Here is a 23001-nt window from a genome sequence, read left to right on the forward strand (position 1 = left end):
TTAAATAGACCTTAATGCCACTTGGAATCCAATTTAATGCCAATTCTGAGGTCTGCATGCAACACACATGCTAATATTCCCCTCCAGAAATGAGCCCATGTTGGCAAAAAAAAAATTTGAGGGCTATAGCCTACATGGATCATATTATCAGGCAGGTGTGCTTTCTTAGCAATGAGCCTGACAGATGAAGTAGCATAGTGGCTACTGGCTAGGCTATACATGGCTGAAGCGCAGGGTTGAACATTAGAACATAAGCCTACATCCAAAAAGTCAAATAAAAAAATAACCTTATTCAGTGAATCATGTATCAAATGCCTATACTTTGAGGTAAGGTACCTAAGCAGGATGGCTCTAGTCATACCTTTTCCAGTGCCAAGTAAGACCTGAAAGAAGTTAGCTATTTCATCTAACATGCTCAGGGAATACATGATGGCTATTCAAAATAATCAGATATATTTTCAGCTCTTTAGAGATTAATTTGCCTGCATGTGTTTATGTATATTGTTCTAGGCTATATCCTATGCTACATCATTTACAACCTGAGGAAGTGGGAACTCAAAACACATGGTGTATTCGGTGCATGTGACAAATACAATTTGATTTGCTTTCATTGCAGGAAGCAGGCTAACACACATTACTGTTCTCCAAAAATGGTTTTAGAACCCATAAATCACCAGGAACGTTGTGTAGCCTAATCTCCGACATAAGAAAAAATGGCATTGGTAAGAGGGTTTATCATCCCAGCTTTAGTTAGTTGTCTATCAAACTGTACAGTCGTGGTCAAAGGTTTTGAGAATGACAAATACTAATTTCCACAAAGTTTGCTACTTCAGTGTCTTTAGTTTTGTAAGATGTTACTATGGAATACTGAAGTATAATTACAAGCATTTCATATGTGCGAAAGGCTTTATTGACAATTATATGAAGTTGATGCAAAGAGTAAATTTTTGCAGTGTTGACCCTTCTTTTTCAAGACCTCTGCAATCCGCCCTGGCATGCTGTCAATTAACTTCTGGGCCACATCCTGACTGATGGCAGCCCATTCTTGCATAATAAATGCTTGGAGTTTGTGGGTTTTTGTTTGTCCATCCACCTCTTGATGAGTGACCACAAGTTCTCAATAGGATTAAGGTCAGGGGAGTTTCCTGGCCATGGACCCAAAATATTGATGTTTTGTTCCTTGAGCCACTTAGTTATCACTTTTGCCTTATGGCAAGGTGCTCCATCATGCTAAAAAGGGATTGTTCATCACCAAACTGTTCCTAGATGGTTGGGAGAAGTTGCTCTCGGAGAATGTGTTGGTACCATTCTTTATTCATGGCTATGTTCTTGTGCAGAATTGTGAGTGAGCCCACTCCCTTGGCTGAGAAGCAACCCCACACATGAATGGTCTCAGGATGCTTTACAGTTGGCATGACACAGGACTGACGGTAGCGCTCACCTTGTCTTCTCCGGACAAGCTTTTTTACGGATTCCCCAGACAATCGGAAAGGGGATTCATCAGAGAAAATAACTTTACCCCAGTCCTCAGCAGTCCAATCCCTGTACCTTTAGCAGAACATCAGTCTGTCCCTGATGTTTTTCCTGGAGAGAAGTGGCTTCTTTGCTGCCCTTCTTGACACCAAGGCCATCCTCCAAAAGTCTTCACCTCACTGTGCATGCAGATGCACTCACACCTGCCTGCTGCCATTGCTGAGCAAGCTCTGTACTGGCGGTGCCACAATCGCGCAACTGAATCAACTTTAGGAGATGGTCCTGGTGCTTGCTGGATTTTGTTGGGCGCCCTGAAGCATTCTTCACAACAATTGAACCGCTCTCCTTGAAGTTCTTGACGATCCAATAAATGGTTGGTTTAGGTGCAATCTTACTGGCAGCAATATCCTTGCCTGTGAAGCCCTTTTTGTGCAAAGCAATTATGATAGCACCGTGTTTCCTTGCAGGTAACCATGATTGACAGGGAAAGAATAATGATTCCAAGCACCACCCTCCTTTTGAAGCTTCCAGTCTGTTATTCGAACTCAAATCAGCATGAGAAATCTCCATCCTTGTCCTCGTCAACACTCACACCTGTGTTAACAAGAGAATCACTGACATGTCAGCTGGTCCTTTTGTGGCAGGGCTGAAATCCAGTGGACATGTTTATTTTGGATTCAGTTCATTTGCATGGCAAAGAGGGACTTTGCAATTAATTGCAATTCATCTGATCACTCTTCATAACATTCTGGAGTATATGCCAATTTCCATCATACAAAATGAGACAGCAGACTGTGAAAATTAATATTTGTGTCATTCTCAAAACTTTTGCCCATGACTGTATAGGCTACCTTGCTCTGCTCTGGCAACAGCCCGACTCACACGTGACGTGCACACACACGTCACGTCACATGTGGATAGCTCTTGAACATCTTGAAATTGCACTTACAGTATTTGATGATTTATTTTGTTTATTTTTCGTGGTGGCAACAATTAAGCAGCGGCACAATATAACGGAAACACTAATCGTCTCCTTCGCATTTTTTAAGACCATTGACAATGGGATTGAAGACATTTTAAGAATTAAGACCTCGAAATCAGATAAATTAATATTAGACTTCTTAAGAACCCATGGACACCCAAACATAATTAATCAAGAACATTGTAGGATTTTAAACCTTATCACAATGTACTGGAGACTGACCACATTATTGATCTAGGACAGTATCCCTGTTCCGTCTCCATGTCCTCGACAGACTCACCGTTTTGTTATAGTGTCCATGTCCACACACACAGTGGGGACCTTGCTGCTGCAGTGCTGGTGAAACTTGTAGCCGCATGTCTGACATCTGAAGCCGTTGAACAGAAACTTGTGACAGAAGTCACAATAGGCCAACTTAAAGAAGGTTTTTCGTACCTGGAATACAAATGACTTTAAATAGGTTGTGTATTTTTCAGACATTTCAATTGAAACGGTAGGGCAGTGTTTAAGAAGGAAAGTGAGGCGAGGGTTTGTGACAAAGTAGTGATAGGTCCAGTATTCTAACAAGCACATTCATTAAAACGTGGTGGTGGTAACCACTACTGGAAAAATAGGTGTTGCCACACAATACACGAATGCAGAGTGAAACAATTACAAGAGCTACTTACAAAGTTATGCATGGTGAGGGGGACATCATCCAACACCTCCACCAGAAGCTCTTCTCCTACCAGCGGGGTGATGTCAGTGTTCCAATCAGTTAGTCTCTTGCGACTGCAGGAGGGGGTGGTGGACAAAAAGACAAAGGAAATGGGAGAACAAAACTGAATCAGAAAACTGTATTGCCATGAAAGACAAAGCAGCTAAAAATGTATTCTGGGGTTGTACATAGAAAGTTAAGAAATATTGTTTGAGCAACAATATATATAAAACTGGTGTTATAAATCAGGTTAAAGGGGGAGTGACCCAAATGGAATCAAATCAGTCTGCCAGTTTAGTTAACTGTTCATAAAGTATGACACTGACAAGATGTCCGAGTCCCAAATAGCACCCTGTTCCTTATATAGCGCACTACTTTTGACCTGAGCCATATGGGCTACGACAGACACTTACCCTTCTAGGAGTCGAAACACAGCGCAACAGTCCTGGCTCAAGCCCCTTACTTTAAGGGCTTTATCCAAACTGTCATAAACGGTCTGCCCAGGGCGAACATTCACCTGCAGACACAAATCGATGTTTGAACAAAATAGGAGCTAGTTTAGCAATGACAACAAGGGTGTGAGTGTGGCTGCTTGTGTCAGAGAAAGAACTACTACGTGATAAAATACAACACTAAAAACCATTTAGAGTTAAGAAATCTTGTAAGTCACGTAGTGATTTAGAATGCATAAGATACTGTATTTACGATAGCACCTTTATTTAAGTAGGCAAGTCAGTTAAGAACACATTCTTATTATCTTTTTTGGAATTTTATCCCCTTACCCCCAATTTACCCCCAATTTTGTGGTATCCAATTGTTACCCGTACGGGCTCGGGAGAGAAGAAGGTTGAAAGTCATGCGTCCTCCGATACACAACCCAACCAAGCCGCAATGCTTCTTAACACAGCGTGCAACCATGGTTAGCGTGCAATGTGACCGGCCCGCCACAGGAGTCGCTGGTGCGCGATGAGACAAGGATAGGCCAATTGTGCGTCGCCCCACCGACCTCCCAGTCGCGGCCGGTTACGACAGAGACTGGGCGTGAACCCAGGGTCTCTGGTGGCACAGCTGGCGCTGCAGTACAGCGCCCTTAACCACTGCGCCACCCAGGAGGCCCTCACATTCTTATTTTCACTGACGGCCTAGGAACGGTGGGTTAACTGCCTTGTTCAGGGGCAGAACGACAGATTTTTACATTGTCAGCTCGGCGATTCAATCTTGCAACCTTACGGTTAACTAGTCCAATGCTCTAACCACCAGCCTCACGAGGAGCCTAATTTTGTTTTATATCTTTATGTTTGAAGCCTGAAATGTGGCAAAAGGTCGCAAAGTTCAAGGGGGCCGTATACTTTCGCAAGGCACTGTATATATTTTAAAACCTGCATATTTAGCTAAAAGTAATCCACGATAGCAGGCAATATTAACCAGGTGAAATTGTGTTACTTCTCTTGCATTCATTGCACGCAGAGTCAGGGTATATGCAACAGTTTGGGCTGCCTAATTTGCCAGAATTTTAAGTAATTATGACATAACATTGAAGGTTGTACAATGTAACAGCAATATTTAGACTTATAGATGCCACCCGTTAGATAAAATACGGAAATTCTCTGAATTTCACTGAAATAATAAACGTTTTGTTTTCGAAATGATAGTTTCCGGATTTGACCATATTAAATGACCAAAGGCTCGTATTTCTGTGTGTTATGTTATAATTAAGTCAATTATTTGATAGAGCAGTTTGACTGAGCGATGGTAGGCAGCAGCAGGCTCGTAAGATTTTTTTAAATTATTATTATTATTTATTATTTTTTTTTATTTTTTTTTTTTATTTGGCCGATTAATCGGTATCTGCTTTTTTTGGTCCTCCAATAAATCGGTATCGGGGTTGAAAAATCATACTCGGTCGACCTCTAATACATACACACATATATATTTTTTACACACATACATACATATACATACATATATATATATATATACACACACATATATACACACACACATATATACACACACACACACATATATATATATATACACACACATATATACATATATATATATACACACACATATATACATATATACACATATATATACATATATATATATACACACATATATACATATATACACACATATATACATACATATATATACACACATACACACTGCTCAAAAAAATAAAGGGAACACTTAAGCAACAAAATGTAACTCCAAGTCAATCACACTTCTGTGAAATCAAACTGTCCACTTAGGAAGCAACACTGATTGACAAATTTCACATGCTGTTGTGCAAATGGAATAGACAACAGGTGGAAATTATAGGCAATTAGCAAGACACCCCCAATAAAGGAGTGGTTCTGCAGGTGGTGACCACAGACCACTTCTCAGTTCCTATGCTTCCTGGCTGATGTTTTGGTCACTTTTGAATGCTGGCGGTGCTTTCACTCTAGTGGTAGCATGAGACGGAGTCTACAACCCACACAAGTGGCTCAGGTAGTGCAGCTCATCCAGGATGGCACATCAATGCGAGCTGTGGCAAGAAGGTTTGCTGTGTCTGTCAGCATAGTGTCCAGAGCATGGAGGCGCTACCAGGAGACAGGCCAGTACGTCAGGAGACGTGGAGGAGGCCGTAGGAGGGCAACAACCCAGCAGCAGGAGCGCTACTTCCGCCTTTGTGCAAGGAGGAGCAGGAGGAGCACTGCCAGAGCCCTGCAAAATGACCTCCAGCAGGCCACAAATGTGCATGTGTCTGCTCAAACGGTCAGAAACAGACTCCATGAGGGCCCGACGTCCACAGGTGGGGGTTGTGCTTACAGCCAACACCATGCAGGACGTTCGGCATTTGCCAGTGAACACCAAGATTGGCAAATTCGCCACTGGCGCCTTGTGCTCTTCACAGATGAAAGCAGGTTCACACTGAGCATGTGACAGACGTGACAGAGTCTGGAGATGCCGTGGAAACGTTCTGCTGCCTGCAACATCCTCCAGCATGACCGGTTTGGCGGTGGGTCAGTCATGGTGTGGGGTGGCATTTCTTTGGTGGGCCTCACAAAAAATCTTTATACTCGCTTTGGATAATTCATTCCAATCATTTAAAAGTTAACAGCAGGTATTCTGCATGTAAGTTTAAGTATTTTGATATGTTCACAAATCTACAAAACAGACATTTTACATCCTGTGCTCGCCAGAGGTAGCCTGACTGCCATTAGGTACCGAGATGAGATCCTCAGACCCCTTGTGAGACCATATGCTGGTGCGGTTGGCCCTGGGTTCCTCCTAATGCAAGACAATGCTAGACCTCATGTGGCTGGAGTGTGTCAGCAGTTCCTGCAAGAGGAAGGAATTGATGCTATGGTCTGGCCCGCCCGTTCCCCAGACCTGAATCCAATTGAGCACATCTGGGACATCATGTCTCGCTCCATCCACCAACGCCACGTTGCACCACAGACTGTCCAGGAGTTGGCGGATGCTTTAGTCCAGGTCTGGGAGGAGATCCCTCAGGAGACCATCCGCCACCTCATCAGGAGCATGCCCAGGCGTTGTAGGGAGGTCATACAGGCACGTGGAGGCCACACACGCACTACTGAGCCTCATTTTGACTTGTTTTAAGTACATTACATCAAAGTTGGATCAGCCTGTAGTGTGGTTTCCACTTTAATTTTGAGTGTGACTCCAAATCCAGATCTCCATGGATTGATAAATGTGATTTCCATTGATCATTTTTGTGTGATTCTGTTGTCAGCACATTCAACTATGTAAAGAAAAAGTATTTAATAAGAATATTTCATTCATTCAGATCTAGGATGTGTTATTTTAGTGTTCCCTTTATTTTTTTGAGCAGTGTATATACACACATATATATACACACACACGTGTGGATTCTGCTATTCTAGCCATATCCGTTGCTGACAGGTATACAAATCTAGCACACAGCCATGCAATCTCCATAAACAAACATTGGCAGTAGAATGGCCTTACTGAAGAGCTCAGTGACTTTCAACGTGACACCAACATAGGATGCCACCTTTCCAACAATTCAGTTAGTCAAATTTCTGCCCTGCTAGAGCTGCCCCGGTCAACTGTACTGTTATTGAGAAGAGGAAACATCTAGAAGCAACAATGGCTCAGCCGGAAAGTGGTAGGCCACAAGCTCACAGAACAGAACTGCAGAGTGGTGAAGCTCGTAAAACTTTTTGGTTGTTGCCTGTCCTCAGTTGCAACACACACTAACGAGTTCCAAACTGCCTCTGGAATCAACATCAGCACAATAACTGTTCGTCAGGAGCTTTATGAAATGGGTTTCCATGGCCGAGCAGCCAAACACAAGCCTAAGATCACCATGCACAATGCCAAGCATCGGCTGGAGTGGTGTAAAGCTCGCCACCATTGGACTCTGGAGAAGTGGAAATGCGTTCTTTGGAGTGATAGTCACACTTCACCATCTGGCAGTCCGACGGACTAATCTTCGTTTGGCGGATACCAGGACAACGCTACCTGCCCAAATGCATAGTGCCAACTGTAAAGTTTGCTAGAGGAGGAATAATGGTCTAGGGCTGTTTATCATGGTAAGGGAAATCTTAATGTTACAGCATACAATGACATTCTATACTATTCTGTGCTTCCAACTTCATGACAACAGTTTGGAGAAGGCCCTTTCCTGTTTCAACTAGAGGTCGACTGATTATGATTTTTCAACGCCGATACCGATTGTTGAAGGACCAAAAAAGCCGATACCGATTAAAATCGGCCAATTTTTTAATTATTTATTTGTAATTATGACAATTACAACAATACTGAATGAACACTTATTTCAACTTAATATAATACATCAATAAAAATAAATGTAGCCTAAAATAAATAATGAAACGTGTTCAATTTGGTTTAAATAATGCAAAAACAAAGTGTTGGAGAAGAAAGTAAAAGTGCAATAAGTGCTATGTAAGAAAGCTAATTTAACTAGTTTAAGTTCCTTGCTCAGAACATGAGAACATATGAAAGCTGGTGGTTCCTTTTAATTAACATGAGTCTTCAATATTCCCAGGTAAGAAGTTTTAGGTTGTAGTTATTATAGGAATTATAGGACTATTTCCCTCTATACCATTTGTATTTCATTAACCTTTGACTATTGGATGTTCTTATAGGCACTTTAGTATTGCCAGTGTAACAGTATAGCTTCCGTCCCTCTCCTCGCTCCTCCCTGGGCTCGAAACAGGAACACAACAACAGCCACCCTCGAAGCAGCGTTACCCATGCAGAGCAAGGGGAACAACCACTCCAAGGTTCAGAGCGAGTGACATTTGAAACGCTATTAGCGCGCGCTAACTAGCTAGCCATTTCACTTCGGTTACACCAGCCAAATCTCGGGAGTTGATAGTCTTGAAGTCATAAACAGCGCAATGCTTGACGCACAACAAAGAGCTGCTGGCAAAACGCCTGAAAGTTCTGTTTGAATGAATGTCTACGCGCCTGCTTAACTAGTGATTATGATTGATTGTTTTTTATAAGATAAGTTTAATGCTAGCTAGCTACTTACCTTGGCTTACTGCATTCGCGTAACAGGCTCCTTGTGGAGTGCAACAAGAGAGAGGCAGGTCATTATTACGTTGGACTAGTTAACTGTAAGGTTGCAAGATTGGTTCCCCCGAGCTGACAAGGTGAAAATCTGTCGTCCTGGCCCTGAACAAGGCAGTTAACCCACCGTTCCTAGGCCGTCATTGAAAATAAGAATGTGTTCTTAACTGACTTGCCTAGTTAAATAAAAATGAAATAAATGTGTAAAAAAAAAAAATAATAATAATAATAATAATAATACAATTCGGTGTCCAGAAATACCGATTTCCGATTGTTATGAAAACTTGAAATCGGCCCTAATTAAATCGGCCATTCCGATTAATCAGTTGACCTCTAGTTTCAGCATGACCTCAACCCCATCGAACACCTTCGGAATGAATTCGAATGCCGACTGCAAGCCAGGCCTAATCGCCCCAAAATCAGTGCCCGACCTCACTGATGCTCGTGGCTGAATGGAAGCAAATCCCCAAGGTAATGTTCCAACATCTAGTGGAAAGCCTTACCTGTTATTGCAACAAAGGGGGGACTGACTCCATATTAACACCCATGATTTTGGAATGAGATGTTCGACGTGTAAGTCTTTTGGTAATGTAGTGCACATCGTTACAGTTGTTGGTTAGCTAGCTAGCGAATTTTTGCATTAACATGAAATCAGTCAAAACAAGACATGGTATCAAGAGCCACTCAATTCCACACATGACAGTTTCTGGTCATTGTTGCAATCTGGCCATCCAGATTAAAAACAACTCATGACTTCTGCCCCAATAGGTTCTAGGGTTGGTCGGTATGCAGATTTCCATACCTTCATAATGTGCCATCCCGGAATATACAGTATTACAGGCAGTGCACAAGGGGAGCAATTATTTTCAAATGTAAACTGGCTGTGTTCACTTACCAGAATAATAACCAAACTCTTACAAATACCAATTAATTCCCATAACGGATTCTAGGAAAATGATACGTGCATGCAAACATTTACTACTAAAGACACTTTCTCACCAATATATGCCAGCATATGTCTTGTTTTTGACACTGTTCATTGCCAATTGAGAAATATCGTCCTGCCGCAATCCGCCAATTACTAATGTGGAACATGTTTGATTTTTGAGTATTTTCACATGCGAAGATAAGCTTTTGACCAATAGAGATTGCTAGCTGGGACACTGCCACTGACAGGTCTGTGGGTTTCAGTTATTGTCAAATGTGTCTCATGTGAATGAGAGGATCAAGTTGCCCACTGCACTGAAGATAGGAAACACTGTCACCACTTATAAATCCACTATAATTGAGAATTTGAATAAGCATTTTTCTACGGCTGGCCATGCTTTCCACCTGGCTACCCCTACCCCGGTCAACAGCACTGCACCCTCCACAGCAACTCGCCCAAGCCTTCCCCTTTCTCCTTCTCCCAAATCCAGTCAGCTAATGTTCTGAAAGAGCTGCAAAATCTGGACCCCTACAAATCAGCCGGGCTAGACAATCTGGACCCTTTCTTTCTAAAATGATCTGCCGAAATTGTTGCCACCCCTATTACTACCCTGTTCAACCTCTCGTGTCGTCTGAGATTCCCAAAGATTGGAAAGCAGCTGCGGTCATCCCCCTCTTCAAAGGGGGGGGGGGGGGGGGGGACTCTTGACCCAAACTGCTACAGACCTATATCTATCCTACCCTGCCTTTCTAAGGTCTTCGAAGGCCAAGTCAACAAACAGATTACCGACCATTTCGAATCTCACCATACCTTCTCTGCTATGCAATCTGGTTTCAGAGCTGGTCATGGGTGCACCTCAGCCACGCTCAAGGTCCTAAACGATATCTTAACCGCCATCGATAAGAAACATTACTGTGCAGCCGTATTCATTGATCTGGCCAAGGTTTCTCAAATGATTGCCTCGCCTGGTTTACCAACTACTTCCCTGATGGAGTTCAGTGTGTCAAATCGGAGGGTCTGCTGTCCGGACCTCTGGCAATCTCTATGGGGATGCCACAGGGTTCAATTATTGGACCGACTCTCTTCTCTGTATACATCAATGATGTCGCTCTTGCTGCTGGTGAGTCTCTGATCCACCTCTACGCAGACGACACCATTCTGTATACTTCTGTCCCTTCTTTGGACACTGTTAACAACCCTCCGGGCAAGCTTCAATGCCATACAACTCTCCTTCCGTGGCCTCCAATTGCTCTTAAATACAAGTAAAACTAAATGCACGCTCTTCAACCGATCGCAGCCTGCACCTGCCCGCCTGTCAAACATCACTACTCTGGACGGTTCTGACTTAGAATACGTGGACAACTACAAATACTTAGGTGTCTGGGTAGACTGTAAACTCTCCTTCCAGACCCACATCAAACATCTCCAATCCAAAAGTAAATCTAGAATTGGCTTCCTATTTCGCAACAAAGCATCCTTCACTCATTCTGCCAAACATACCCTTGTAAAACTGACCATCCTACCAATCCTCGATTTCGGCTATGTAATTTACAAAATAGCCTCCAATACCCTACTCAACAAATTGGATGCAGTCTATCACAGTGCAATCCGTTTCGTCACCAAAGCCCCATATACTACCCACCATTGCGACCTGTACACTCTCGTTGGCTGGCCCTCGCTTCATACTCGTCGCCAAACCCACTGGCTCCATGTCATCTACAAGATCCTGCTAGGTAAAGTCGCCCCTTATCTCAGCTCGCTGGTCACCATAGCATCACCCACCTGTAGCACGCGCTCCAACAGGTATATCTCTCTGGTCACCCCCAAAACCAATTATTTATTTTCTTCCGTCTCTCCTTCCAGTTCTCTGCTGCCAATGACTGGAACGAACTACAAACATCTCTGAAACTGGAAACACTTATCTCCCTCACTAGCTTTAAGCACCAACTGTCAGAGCAGTTTACAGATTACTGCACCTGTACATAGCCCACCTATAATTTAGCCCTAACAACTACCTCTTTCCCTACTGTATTTATTTTATTTATTTAGCTCCTTTGCACCCCATTATTTTTATTTCTACTTTGCACATTCTTCCACTGCAAATCTACCATTCCAGTGTTTTACTTGCTATGTTGTATTTACTTTGCCACCATGGCCTTTTTTTGCCTTTACCTCCCTTATCTCACCTCATTTGCTCACATCGTATATAGACTTGTTTATACTGTATGTTTGTTTTACTCCATGTGTAACTCTGTGTCGTTGTATGTGTCAAACTGCTTTGCATTATCTTGGCCAGGTCGCAATTGTAAATGAGAACTTGTTCTCAACTTGCCTACCTGGTTAAATAAAGGTGAAATAAAAATAAATAAAAAAGTCTGTATCAGCGCAGCCCCTTTGTAGCGCGATGAGCAAAGTACCTGCTCCACTTATTCAGTGCTAGGGCTGTCTGGCCTGCATTATCTCCCTGTCCCCACTCATGCTGCACAGAAGTTAACACACTTGAATAATGCAACACAGTATGTAAACATCGAAACAGTTCATTACCGTCACAAAAAATAAATATCCACACAGGCTAAAACACATTTACAATGCAACACGATACAGGTAGCGTCCAGCTTGAATTATAGGCTACCTTTCCTTGTTAGCTTACAACGGAATATCCCTCGCAAAGAAAAACACATTCACTTCATTTTCTTTTGCCTCCCTTCGGGTTTTCACTAGATTCCATAGACACATTATGCCTGCAAATGACAATTAACGTCTTAAAGAGACAGCACACCATTTTAGAAAAGATATTGCTTCTTCCATGCAAATGCTGTTAATCAGTACAATAGAAATAATGTACTCTTAGCCGTTGCCAATATAATAAGTCCTAAATAGAATTGCGCAAGAAAGGAACAGTGAAGACAGAGATGTGTAAGTTTGAAGTTAAAATATTATAGGTCTGCTAAAGTGAATCTTTGCGACCACCTGTGCTACAGGCAACCCCAAAGAGGCAAAAGAATATACACACGTTCATCAATAAGTGGTTGCACAGATTTAGATAAATCACGCATTCAAATTAAAATGTCAAAATAACCACCCATTACTTCACAAAAATGTATCAATGGCTGATCATTAGGCTATGGACTGCTTGATAGCATGAGTTTCTATTGTCAATTTCATCTTCATCGCCGTCTCTCTATATCTCCACCTTAAACGCTTCTTCGTCAATTTAAATGATAGGATAATGCTAAATCAATGTAGCCTATAATGTAGACTAGTTTTGGATATCATACAGAAATTTGACTTGCTATGAGAAAACAAAATTTGAATCTGTATTTTTCGTGATTAGGACGAAAAGATCTCAACGCAGTTGGTGAGAAAAGGCCTTAAAACACAACACAGCTCATACGGTTATACAAGTATATCAAAATGCAATTTGCACAACGCACAAAACAAATATTAGACAGCAGGGACCTTAATCCAGGAGGGGATTGTCTCTGCTGCTGTTACAAAGAAGCTTGATCTTGCAAGCGTGAGCCACTTACCTAATATTAGCAAAAACCCCGCTGGAGATAACTATCTAAGAGTAGCAAAATAACTTAATAGTTATAAGACAAATATCTGTCAAACAGTAGTGAATTTCATACAAGTGTAACCTGATCACCTCACATAAGTTGTGCTGCAGGAGTGACTCACCTCACGAAGCTGCTGTTTTTGCTCGTTGTGTTTCTTTGTAAACAAACATGTGAATCGCTCAAACAGCTGTTTTGGGAAACTAGTTCCAGTAAGCTTCATAATGAAACAATCTAACAGGCGAAATTATCAACATGATCTGCTTTATCTACACTACATGACCAGAAGTATGTGGACACCTGCTCATTCCAAAACCATGAGCATTATTATGTAGTTGGTCTCCCCTTGCAGCTATAACAGCCTCCAATCTTCTGGGAAGGTTTTCCACTAGATGTTGGAAGATGGCTAAATGGAAGCAAGTCCCCGCAGCAACAAGACCATTAGTGTGGACGGGCACTGATGTTGGGCGATTAGGCCTGGCTCGCAGTCAGAGTTTCAATTAATCCCAAAGATGTTCAATTGGGTTGAGGTCAGGTTTCTGTGCAGGCCAGTCAAGTTCTTCCACACCAATCTTGACAAACCATCTCTGTATGGACCTCACTTTGTGCACGGGGACATTGTCATTGTGCACGGGGGCATTGAAACAGGAAAGGGCCTTCCCCACACTATTGCCACAAAGTTGGAAGCACAGCATCATCTAGAAAGTCATTGTATGCTGTAGCGTTAAAATGTCCCTTCACTGGAACTAAGGGGCCTAGCCCAAACCATGAAAAACATCCACAGACCATTATTCCTCCTCCACCAAATTTTACAGCTGGCACTATGCATTTGGGCAGGTAGCGTTCTCCCGGCATCCGCCAAACCCAGATTCGTCCTTCAGACTGCCAAATGGTGAAGCGTGATTCACCACTCCAGAGAACGCATTTCCACTGCTCCAGAGACCAATGGTGGCGAGCTTTACACCACTCCAGTCAACGCTTGGCATTGCACATGGTGATCTTAGGCTTGTGTGCAGCTGCTCAGCCATGGAAATTAATTTTGAAAAGCTCTCGACTAACAGATGATTTTTACGCGCTAGAGCACTCGGCGTCCCATTCTGTGAACTTGTGTGGCCTACCACTTCCTGGCTGAGCTGTTGTTCCTAGACGTTTCCTCTTCACAATAACAGTCTTTCAGTTGACTGGGGCATCTCTAGCAGGGCAGACATTTGACGAACTGACTTGTTGGAAAAGTGGCATCCTATGACGGAGCCACGTTGAAAGTCACTGAGCTCTTCAGTATAGCCATTCTACTGCCAATGTTCGTCTTTGGAGATTGCACAGCTGTGTGCTCAATTTTATACACCCGTCAGCAATGGGTGTGGCTGAAATAGCCGAATCCACTCATTTGAAGGGGTGTCCACATTCTTTTGCATATTTTGTGTATTACCAAGTGCACAAGTTGACTGCAGGTAATTATTTAAAACATACAAATATTCAAATGTATTTAAAAATGGTTTTGGAGTGCATTTCAAAATACCCCGGGATACTGTATATAAGATACACCGCCCAACCTTAATGGGTTTTCATGTTTGAGAGACAAGATGAGAAATTGGAACTGGGCCTTAGGCACCAGCTGGTGCACAACATTAACTGTCTGCTGCGTAGGGGTTGGGCCTAGTCATTAAAACGTCGTGAAATATTACTGTTGAAAATATTTCAAATGTACTTGTATACGAGGGCCCCAAGAGATTATTCTGAATGTCTTACCACGGTTCTCTGTTGATTGGGGAGGAAGACACGGATGGTGCCCCCACCTCGGGGCACATCCTCTGGACTAGTCTCTCCCGAGGAGGAGCAGGAGGAAGAGTTTGAGGACATAATGACAGGCAGGAAGAGCAAGGGAGGCAGCACTGAGATCCTTCAACAACAGGAGAACTTCATGCACTGGGGATCCGGGGGAGTGAGCCCTTACCTGGAACCTGAGACAAACAGTGCTACTAATTAGCAACAATCCATCTGACGCCAATGACCGAGTGAAACAAATGTGCCCATAATCATGATCTTAGATCGACAGAGTATGTTGCAACTAGCTAGGATGATACCACACTGGTGTGTGTACAGAACTGGTAAATAAACAGAAGAGGCCTCATTTTGACATTCCAAAATCCAGCTGCTCACAATAAAATCATTGACTGTTAGGGTTGTTTGCACCACACAAGTGAGCTGGTGTAAATTGTCAATGACTCGAGCAAACGTTATTCTCATATGAAAATGATTACTATTTTGACACGTCAACTAAATGTACTAGCTAACCAGCTGTAGTAGCTTTATAGGCAACTTTTCATAGCCTAGACATCTAGCTAACAATAGCTACACTATGTCTCGCTGCACTTTTACTCTGAGCTGGAAACATTTCATGTGTATGCGAAATGGCATTAACCAGTAACGTTATTGTAAGAGCCCCGTTGGCTCATCATAGCCCAGAGTAATTAGCTATCTACAAATGCTATAGCTAGCAGAAGTCTGGCAAATAAGATAACTAGTTACGTATCCTAGTTTAGCATAGTGGGATTTGACTGCTTAGCAATATGACATTTCGAAAATGTGGAAGCCATGTTTGTCTCAGTTAACCACTTTAGATTACTACTAATTTATAATTATTTTTGATGAAATGACAATACAGCTTCGACGAGGCTAAATTATAAATAGTTTCTTAATTCCTGTCAGGTGTTTTTTCACGTTCGAGTGAGCGCTTTCATGAGGCGGAAAGGGATTAGTTAGCTAGATGGCAAGCTAGCTAGTAAAACCAGAGCTAACGTAGCGCGTTAGCTTGCTACTTTTGCTGTCTGACATTATCAAGTAATGAAAAGCTTGTTTACGCATTAGCATAAGCAACTGTTTTATTCATAATGGGCAATTAAAGACCACTGCAAAACGAGTCAATCATAAACAACTAATTGCATATTTGGATTCGGAATAAAGTCTTACCTGAAGCAGCCATCTTGAATTCTCTCAATCTGAAGTAGAATCTGTCAAGTATTTCTGGGAAAGCGGAACACCTCCGTGATGCATGCTCTGTATTGGGCCATTCTCACATTTACACTCGCTCATTGGATGACAAAATCGATACATAAAGGGGGCGGGTGTTACAAGCAACAACAAAAAATGTCATTGTATAAATTCATGTCACAGTATGCTACACAGACAAATTACGTGGATGATTCAGGGTAACCATTGGTTACATCAGAATGTATAAAATTAAACTACAAAAAGAAGAAGCAAAAAGCAAAACAGCTGCATACCATAAATGAAGTTAGAGCCTCAGTGTCAGTGGAGGCTCCTCAGAGGAGGAAGGGGAGGACCATCCTCCTCAGTGAATTAAAACTAATTTTAAATAGTGAAACATTTAAAAAGTAATAATTTTTAGATAAAACTATGCAAAATATTTTCACGTCGCCAAATAATTGATTAAAACACACTGTTTTGCAATGACGGTCTACAGTAGCTTCAACAGCACTCTGTAGGGTAGCAGCATGGCGTAGCCGGAGAACAGCTAGCTTCCGTCCTCCTCTGGGTGCATTGACTTCAATACAAAACCTAGGAGGCTCATGGTTCTCACCCCCTTCCATCACCCCATACAGAACCAATCAGTCGATATAATTGAGAACAATCATCAGAAATCACGTGATATGAATCAGACAGTGGGTCGCCACCTGATCCACTAGTTGGTCAGAAGGTTAAAATCAATGTTTATGTCGTAATTTCCGAGTAGGTGGTAAAGATAACTTTTATTGTGCTGTAACTGAAACTAGAAGACCTTCTGATGTCCTTTCCCTTCGTCAAAGGTACGTAATGGATTTTTATAGTGTTTTTACCCCGGGATAACCCACTGTTATGACCCATAGAAGGGAAGAACATTTATTGAGTGCAATTCGATCTACAGTACATCTACACCACGATATGGAACATTGAACCTTCTGACCAACTAGTGGGTCTGGCGGTGCCTCACTGTCTGATTCATATTGTTTGATTTTTGATGATAGTTGTCGATTATATCGACTGATTGCAAGTGTATTGGGGGCTTCCATAGACTTACACAGTAATTATGACAACTTCCAGGGGATATCCTCCAACCTATCAGAGCTCTTGCAGCATGAACTGACATGTTGTCCACCCAATCAAAGGATCAAAATGAATCTAGCATAAGTATAAGCTACAGCTAACTAGCACTGCAGTGCATAACATGTGGTGAGTAGCTGACTCAAAGACAACGACAATAGTTGAACAGTTTTGAACAGATGAATAACTTCAAAAATGAAGGAGCAAGAGAGATAGCTATATTTCAAAATGTTTTTCACTTTCACTTACTTAGCTGGATAATTTAGCCTACTCAAACACCTGGCTCAAACAGAGGGACGCTATGTTAGCTAGCTGGCTTTGACTATCCAACATTGAACTCTTCCAAGGTAAGCTTTTGGTTTTACTAATGTATTGCCACCGGTGTTCCTGCTAAACTGCCTGTACACTGTGCTGCATGATTGTAGCGGGTTTACTAACACGCTATATCTATTAACTATGTTAACCTTGACATTACTTTAGCTAATATGGTGACAACGATGTAGGCTGTGTGTAGCGTTTATGATATGAAGGTTTGGCTTGGAAAGGTTTTTTCGCCTGGTCATGGACAGCTGATGTATTGTGCACTTTAGTCCACAAGTGAAGGGAAAAGGTAAGAGGAGTGTGTAGATGCAAGAAGGTATACAATGAGGTGTTTATATGTGGCTATGAGAGTTAACGGTTTGTGTTTGATCAGCGGTGTATTCATTCCACCAATTCTGTTGAAAAATGTTTCTTTAACAGAAGCAAATGGAACTGTTGGACTAATGATTACACCCTAGATCGGTGTGTACCTACGTTGCAAACTTTCAATCATAGGCTAGGTTGAAGGAACCGCATAGGGAAAAATCTAGTATCATGTAGTAGCCTAAACCTGTTATATTGAAGTGGGTGAATGGAATATGAATGACAGTCATCCTACATGCTGTAATAGAAATAAGGCCACGCTCATAAAAAATAAACATCCTCAAATGGCACCGACTACCAACGCATCCTGTGATAAGTTCAGATTGTATGTATGATTCAAATTAACAACAGTAATGTGGAAAGGTGGTATGTATCATAAGAGCAAGGAAAAACAAGGTTAAAACCAGAAACTGTTTTTATTTTTACATATTGTTCATCTCTGGGCGAGTCACTACCTCAGATACAGTGCAAATGTAGTACAAAATTCTAGGTCTATAATAGTGTGAGGCTGATAAAGGAAAAATTGACATTTTAGCCATTTAAAAAAAAGTAGAGTATTTTTGTAGCCCCCTGGAAAATAGGTAAATAACTAAAACATCAGACATATAGCAAAGCCAACAATAGCCTTGTTATGAAGAATATTTTTTTCTTTAGTTCTGTTAATTTTATATAAAATAGTCAAATTTGGAGTTAGGAAAATCGTAGTATACATAACTTCTCTGGTAGAGTCTGTTTCAATGAAATTATTCAATGTCTGATGCCATATTTCCATGAAATACAAATCTGAGGTATGGTGTGTAAAACTGAAAACACAACATTAGACTACTATGTGGTTAGGCTGCTTTGGCCATGGCCTGTCAATGAGAGGGGCACACTGAGACGTGGCTAATGTTACTCCATGCTGAGAAACTTCCTCTTTTTGGCAGTGTGTGTATATGAGTGGTGGCGCCATTCAACGTCCGCTGTAGCCTCATTTTCTAGGGTACCAAGCTTGATCATGTACACTACAGACAGAAAAACAGTTATCACTAGATTATAATATAACAATTACAATTTTGCGTATGCATTCTCAATACACACAAGATATATATATTTTAAAAAAACAACACTAAATGTATAGGGGGAGCAGTGCAGGAAAAGGTAAAACTGCAATTAATCCCAAATTACACATTGTTCAAAAACATGGTGCTGCTTATGATGAGAAAGGTAAAACATTGTACTTACATTTGATTTCAAATCTGGGCCCAACTTCTGACAACTCAACGTTCCTGTGGTCCGTTTTCTTGTAAGTGTGATGTCTGCAATAAAAATAGGTCCTTACTTAAGTAAATAAGAATGTGTAACTACATTCCGCTACCTGAAGGAGTCTACAGTCAACCTGTCTGCCCAAGATTAGGTACATGTTCGCAAATAGCTCTTTCAAAGCATCCCTCTACTCACCTGAAAGATATAAAATCCTCCTGGTTGGCAAATGTGATAACCCGCCTGCTGTCCTCTTTAGGCACTGGGAACAAATACTTGAGGATATTGGAAACCTGATTAAGAGAGATTTACTTACAGTCGGTGTCAGAAACTTTCGGATGCACTAACAGTACCAGGGTAAACATTTATTGAGAATTGTGAAGTGCCAAGTCTCTCACCCTCTGGCCAAGTCGTGAGGAGAAGTTGTGAAAGATGAGGTTGGGGTAGGCTTCAGACATGGTTCCAATGTCCGGCACATCATGTCTCATTACCACATTGTAAAGAGTGAAGTACGCAGTCGGTCCAAAAGGTAGGTGGCACACCACCAGCCCATCTATACAGTTCACACAGGCAATATAAAAGTAGTTATTAAAGTTCCCTTGATGCAGTGTTTTTACTTGGATTGATGCATTCCAGCCTGTAAAAAAAAAAATCTATACACTACAGGTCAAAAGTTTTAGAACACCTACTCATTCAAGGGTTTTTCTTTATTTTTACTATTTTCTACATTGCAGAATGATAGTGAAGACATCACAACTATGAAATAACACATATGGAATCATGTAGTAACCAAAAAAGTGTGTAACAAATCAGAATATATTTTATATTTGAGATTCTTCAAATAGCCACCCTTTGCCTTAATGACATCTTTGCACACTCTTTGCATATGTGGTATTTCATAGTTTATGTCTTCACTATTATTCTACAATGTAGAAAATAGTAAAAATAAAGAAAAAGCCTTGAATGAGTAGATGTTTTAAAACTTCTGACTGGTAATGTGTATGTGTATATGCATATATAATGTGCATGTGTAACCGAACCGACCTGGGCGCGAACCAGGGACGCTCTGCACACATCAACAGTCACCCTCGAAGCATCGTTACCCATCGCTCCAAAAAAGCCGCGGCCCTTGCAGAGCAAGGGGAACCACTACTTCAAGGTCTCAGAGCAAGTGACGTCACTGATTGAAATGCCACTAGCGCGCACCACCGCTAACTTGCTAGCCATTTCACATCGGCTACACGTGAATATGAACCTGGGTGCCAGTCTGTTTCTGCTCTCTTATCAAGTCCTTATAGAATTGTCATGCCAAACATGTTGACAATGACAGCAATGGAGTTAGAAAGAGCATAAACAGACTTGAACCAGGCTATGGCTATAATCATTTGGTGTTGGTAATAGATGTTTCGAGATGATTATAGTTGGTTAATTAAACATTTGAAATTGGGAGGTGCTTTGCAAGCCCCTCAGTTTAAAAAAAGTATTATTGAATTTTAAAACATAAAATCCACCTGTTGTGAAGTCCCTCAACATATACATTACATTTTAGTCATTTAGCAAAGAATCCCATCCAGAGTAACCCACGGGAACAAACATGGTCAAGCACCCAGCTCCAAGGGCACATCGAAAGATCGCCCACCCAGTCGACGCAGGGACCCAAACCAGCGACCTCTCGGCCTCTGGCCCAACACTTCCAACCATCCAAGACCCTTCTAAAAACCTACGTTTTTTTAAACCACTTCTGCGCAGGCAAGTTTAACTTGCCTTTTAAACTCGGATCATATTGTTTTGTATTTTCTTGTGTGGAAATAAATAAATACAAATTTATTGAAAAAAAAAAAGATTGTTATACGCCTAGATGGGCTTACCTGGCTGTCCTCTAGTCTCATGAACGATGACCAGGTCTGTAACATTGTTGGCTTTACAGGCTTGTACTAGAGCTTTAATTTCATGACCTCCCCTGTTCATACGCTGAGCCCCAGGGAAGATCAGCTTCACCTCCTGTCAATAGCAAACATTGCACGTCAGCAAAAATTGAGGGTGAGTCATTATTACTTGTTAAAAACTTAATCTATTATACTGTCTGTTATCTCCTTCTTTGGGAATTATTTTTCCTGGTTACAATATGCTCTGTTATAGAGGTGGAGCAGAGGATAGAAATTGAATAAGAATTGAGACATAAAATGAACATACCTTGACAAACATCTTGAGTCGAGAGCTGGGGTCTCTTGATGTTGTGACCATGACCTTTGGATCCTCCACTCCAGCCCATTTATACTCATCATCCATGTGAGAGCTGACACCTGCACACACAGAGTATCTCTCAGTCACTGTTTGCACATTTTTTTAATGGGAAACTGTGGTAAGGCTGCTTTTCCATGAGATGTGTTGTCAACATCATAAACAAGACAACACTGAGGATGCGTCCCAAGGGTACCCTATACAATATATAGTTCAATACTTTTGACCGGAGCCTAGTGTCTCGGTGGTCAACAGTTGTGCACTGTATAGGGAATGGGGTGTCGTTTAAATGTTGGTGTGCAGAAACAAACCTTCTGCTCCCTCATCATCATACTCCAACAATTTCTGTAACTGTACAGCTTCTCGGCAAACCTCAGTAGGGATGAGACGAATGGCTGTAGGGAAAAACAAAAGTCAATGACTTTTACAGGTACCCAAATTGTAATTCGTTAGCGCTGCCATTTTAAAAAGTGTCAAGGTATTTTAGATTGTTCATCCTCCCACCAATCTCCTCCATTACATACAGTCCTCACCATCAAGAGCAGATTTCAGCTTCTGTTTCTTCTCCTCAATCGTCCGCACCCTGTCCTCTTGGGACTTCCTATACAGGTACTCCCGTCTCAGTCTCGTCGAAGCTACAATCATCAGAGAGAAACACACCATGATGAACAGTAGAAAGCTGACTATCAGCATTGTACTGTTCCTTATGGCTCAGAAATGATACAGAATAGTAATCGGACACACAAGAATTGCAGGGGGGGAAAAAACACGAGAATAATCAAACACGAGAATTGCTCAGAAAGACCACTCTATAATCCAAGATCAGTACTAGTGAAATCGGAATTACATCAATCCAACATGCCCATCTGGCAGTATTTAGCTAGCAAACTAGCTAATAATCTAGCATGGTAACCTGGATCAGCAACCAGACAATATATGTTTCTTTACAACACTCTGGAGCTAAATAATCAGATGCTTCAAGCTGATACGAAGTTTTGAAAAGCTAAACAAATACTCCATGGAGTTACCATTTTGTTGATTGGATTGCACGCACTCACAACCACACACACCCACAACTGCGAGAAAGTCACCAACCATCTTTTTCATTGGATAAGCCAACATCCAATGGGAGTGTGCGAAACTGGCAAGAAGATTGGAGGATAGACGTTTCAAAATAAAAGGCCCAAATACGAGCTATCAAAGTAAAAGTCCCAAGTACAAGCCATGAACATACACGGAAAATGCATTTCACATTTGCATGTTTGATTCATTAGCTCTTTTTATTTTCCCAGATCTCAGAAAAAGGTTTAAATAAGCCATATGTTTCTAATTGTGTGGCTGCGTACTGAACCAGTAACTTACCTGGGCTAAGGAGACGATGAATATGACGTCACCTCCTCTCTGCACAGAAAACGACAATTTAACCTACAATTCACCACCTCTGCAAGCGTTATAATGTCAAAATATGTTCGTTGCTCACCAAATATGTCTACCTGCAAACTATCGACACCTGCAGGCA

At 41.6% G+C, this 23001-nt stretch overlaps 2 protein-coding genes across 2 annotated transcripts in view; both read right to left on the minus strand.

The window, feature by feature from the left end:
• The window catches only part of araf (A-Raf proto-oncogene, serine/threonine kinase), a 28955-nt gene extending 12656 nt beyond the window's left edge, over positions 1-16299 (minus strand). The window contains exons 1-5 of the mRNA XM_021606402.2: positions 16185-16299; positions 14964-15175; positions 3566-3669; positions 3124-3226; positions 2736-2890 (exon numbers count right to left, since the gene is read on the minus strand). Coding sequence (XP_021462077.1) covers positions 2736-2890; positions 3124-3226; positions 3566-3669; positions 14964-15074 — 473 coding nt within the window. The 5' untranslated portion in view covers positions 15075-15175; positions 16185-16299. The remainder of the gene's footprint in view (positions 1-2735; positions 2891-3123; positions 3227-3565; positions 3670-14963; positions 15176-16184) is intronic.
• Positions 16300-18396: 2097 nt separating this feature from the next.
• On the minus strand, positions 18397-22593 carry LOC110525905 (U3 small nucleolar ribonucleoprotein protein IMP4). Its single transcript, XM_021606403.2, has 9 exons — positions 22511-22593; positions 22016-22117; positions 21794-21877; positions 21435-21544; positions 21110-21242; positions 19640-19794; positions 19440-19534; positions 19224-19297; positions 18397-19003 (listed from the first exon to the last, which is right to left on the minus strand). The coding sequence occupies exons 1-9, from the start codon at positions 22587-22589 to the stop codon at positions 18891-18893; spliced, it is 945 nt and encodes a 314-aa protein (XP_021462078.2). The 5' UTR covers positions 22590-22593; the 3' UTR covers positions 18397-18890.
• Positions 22594-23001: the final 408 nt, after the last annotated feature.

This window comes from Oncorhynchus mykiss, chromosome 6 (assembly GCF_013265735.2).
Source record: "Oncorhynchus mykiss isolate Arlee chromosome 6, USDA_OmykA_1.1, whole genome shotgun sequence".
NCBI classification, from domain to species: domain Eukaryota; kingdom Metazoa; phylum Chordata; class Actinopteri; order Salmoniformes; family Salmonidae; genus Oncorhynchus; species Oncorhynchus mykiss.

Bases quoted from the DNA above. Each gene is read 5' to 3' on its own strand.
- LOC110525905 (XM_021606403.2), bottom strand. From the start codon at position 22,589: ATGAAAAAGATGGTTGGTGACTTTCTCGCAGTTGTGGGTGTGTGTGGT. The intron at 21,878-22,015 runs GTGAGGACTGTA...TTTTCCCTACAG, and splicing joins GCTGAAATCTGCTCTTGATG to CCATTCGTCTCATCCCTACT. The intron at 19,298-19,439 runs GTGAGTAGAGGG...TTTTTATTGCAG, and splicing joins GAGGATTTTATATCTTTCAG to ACATCACACTTACAAGAAAA.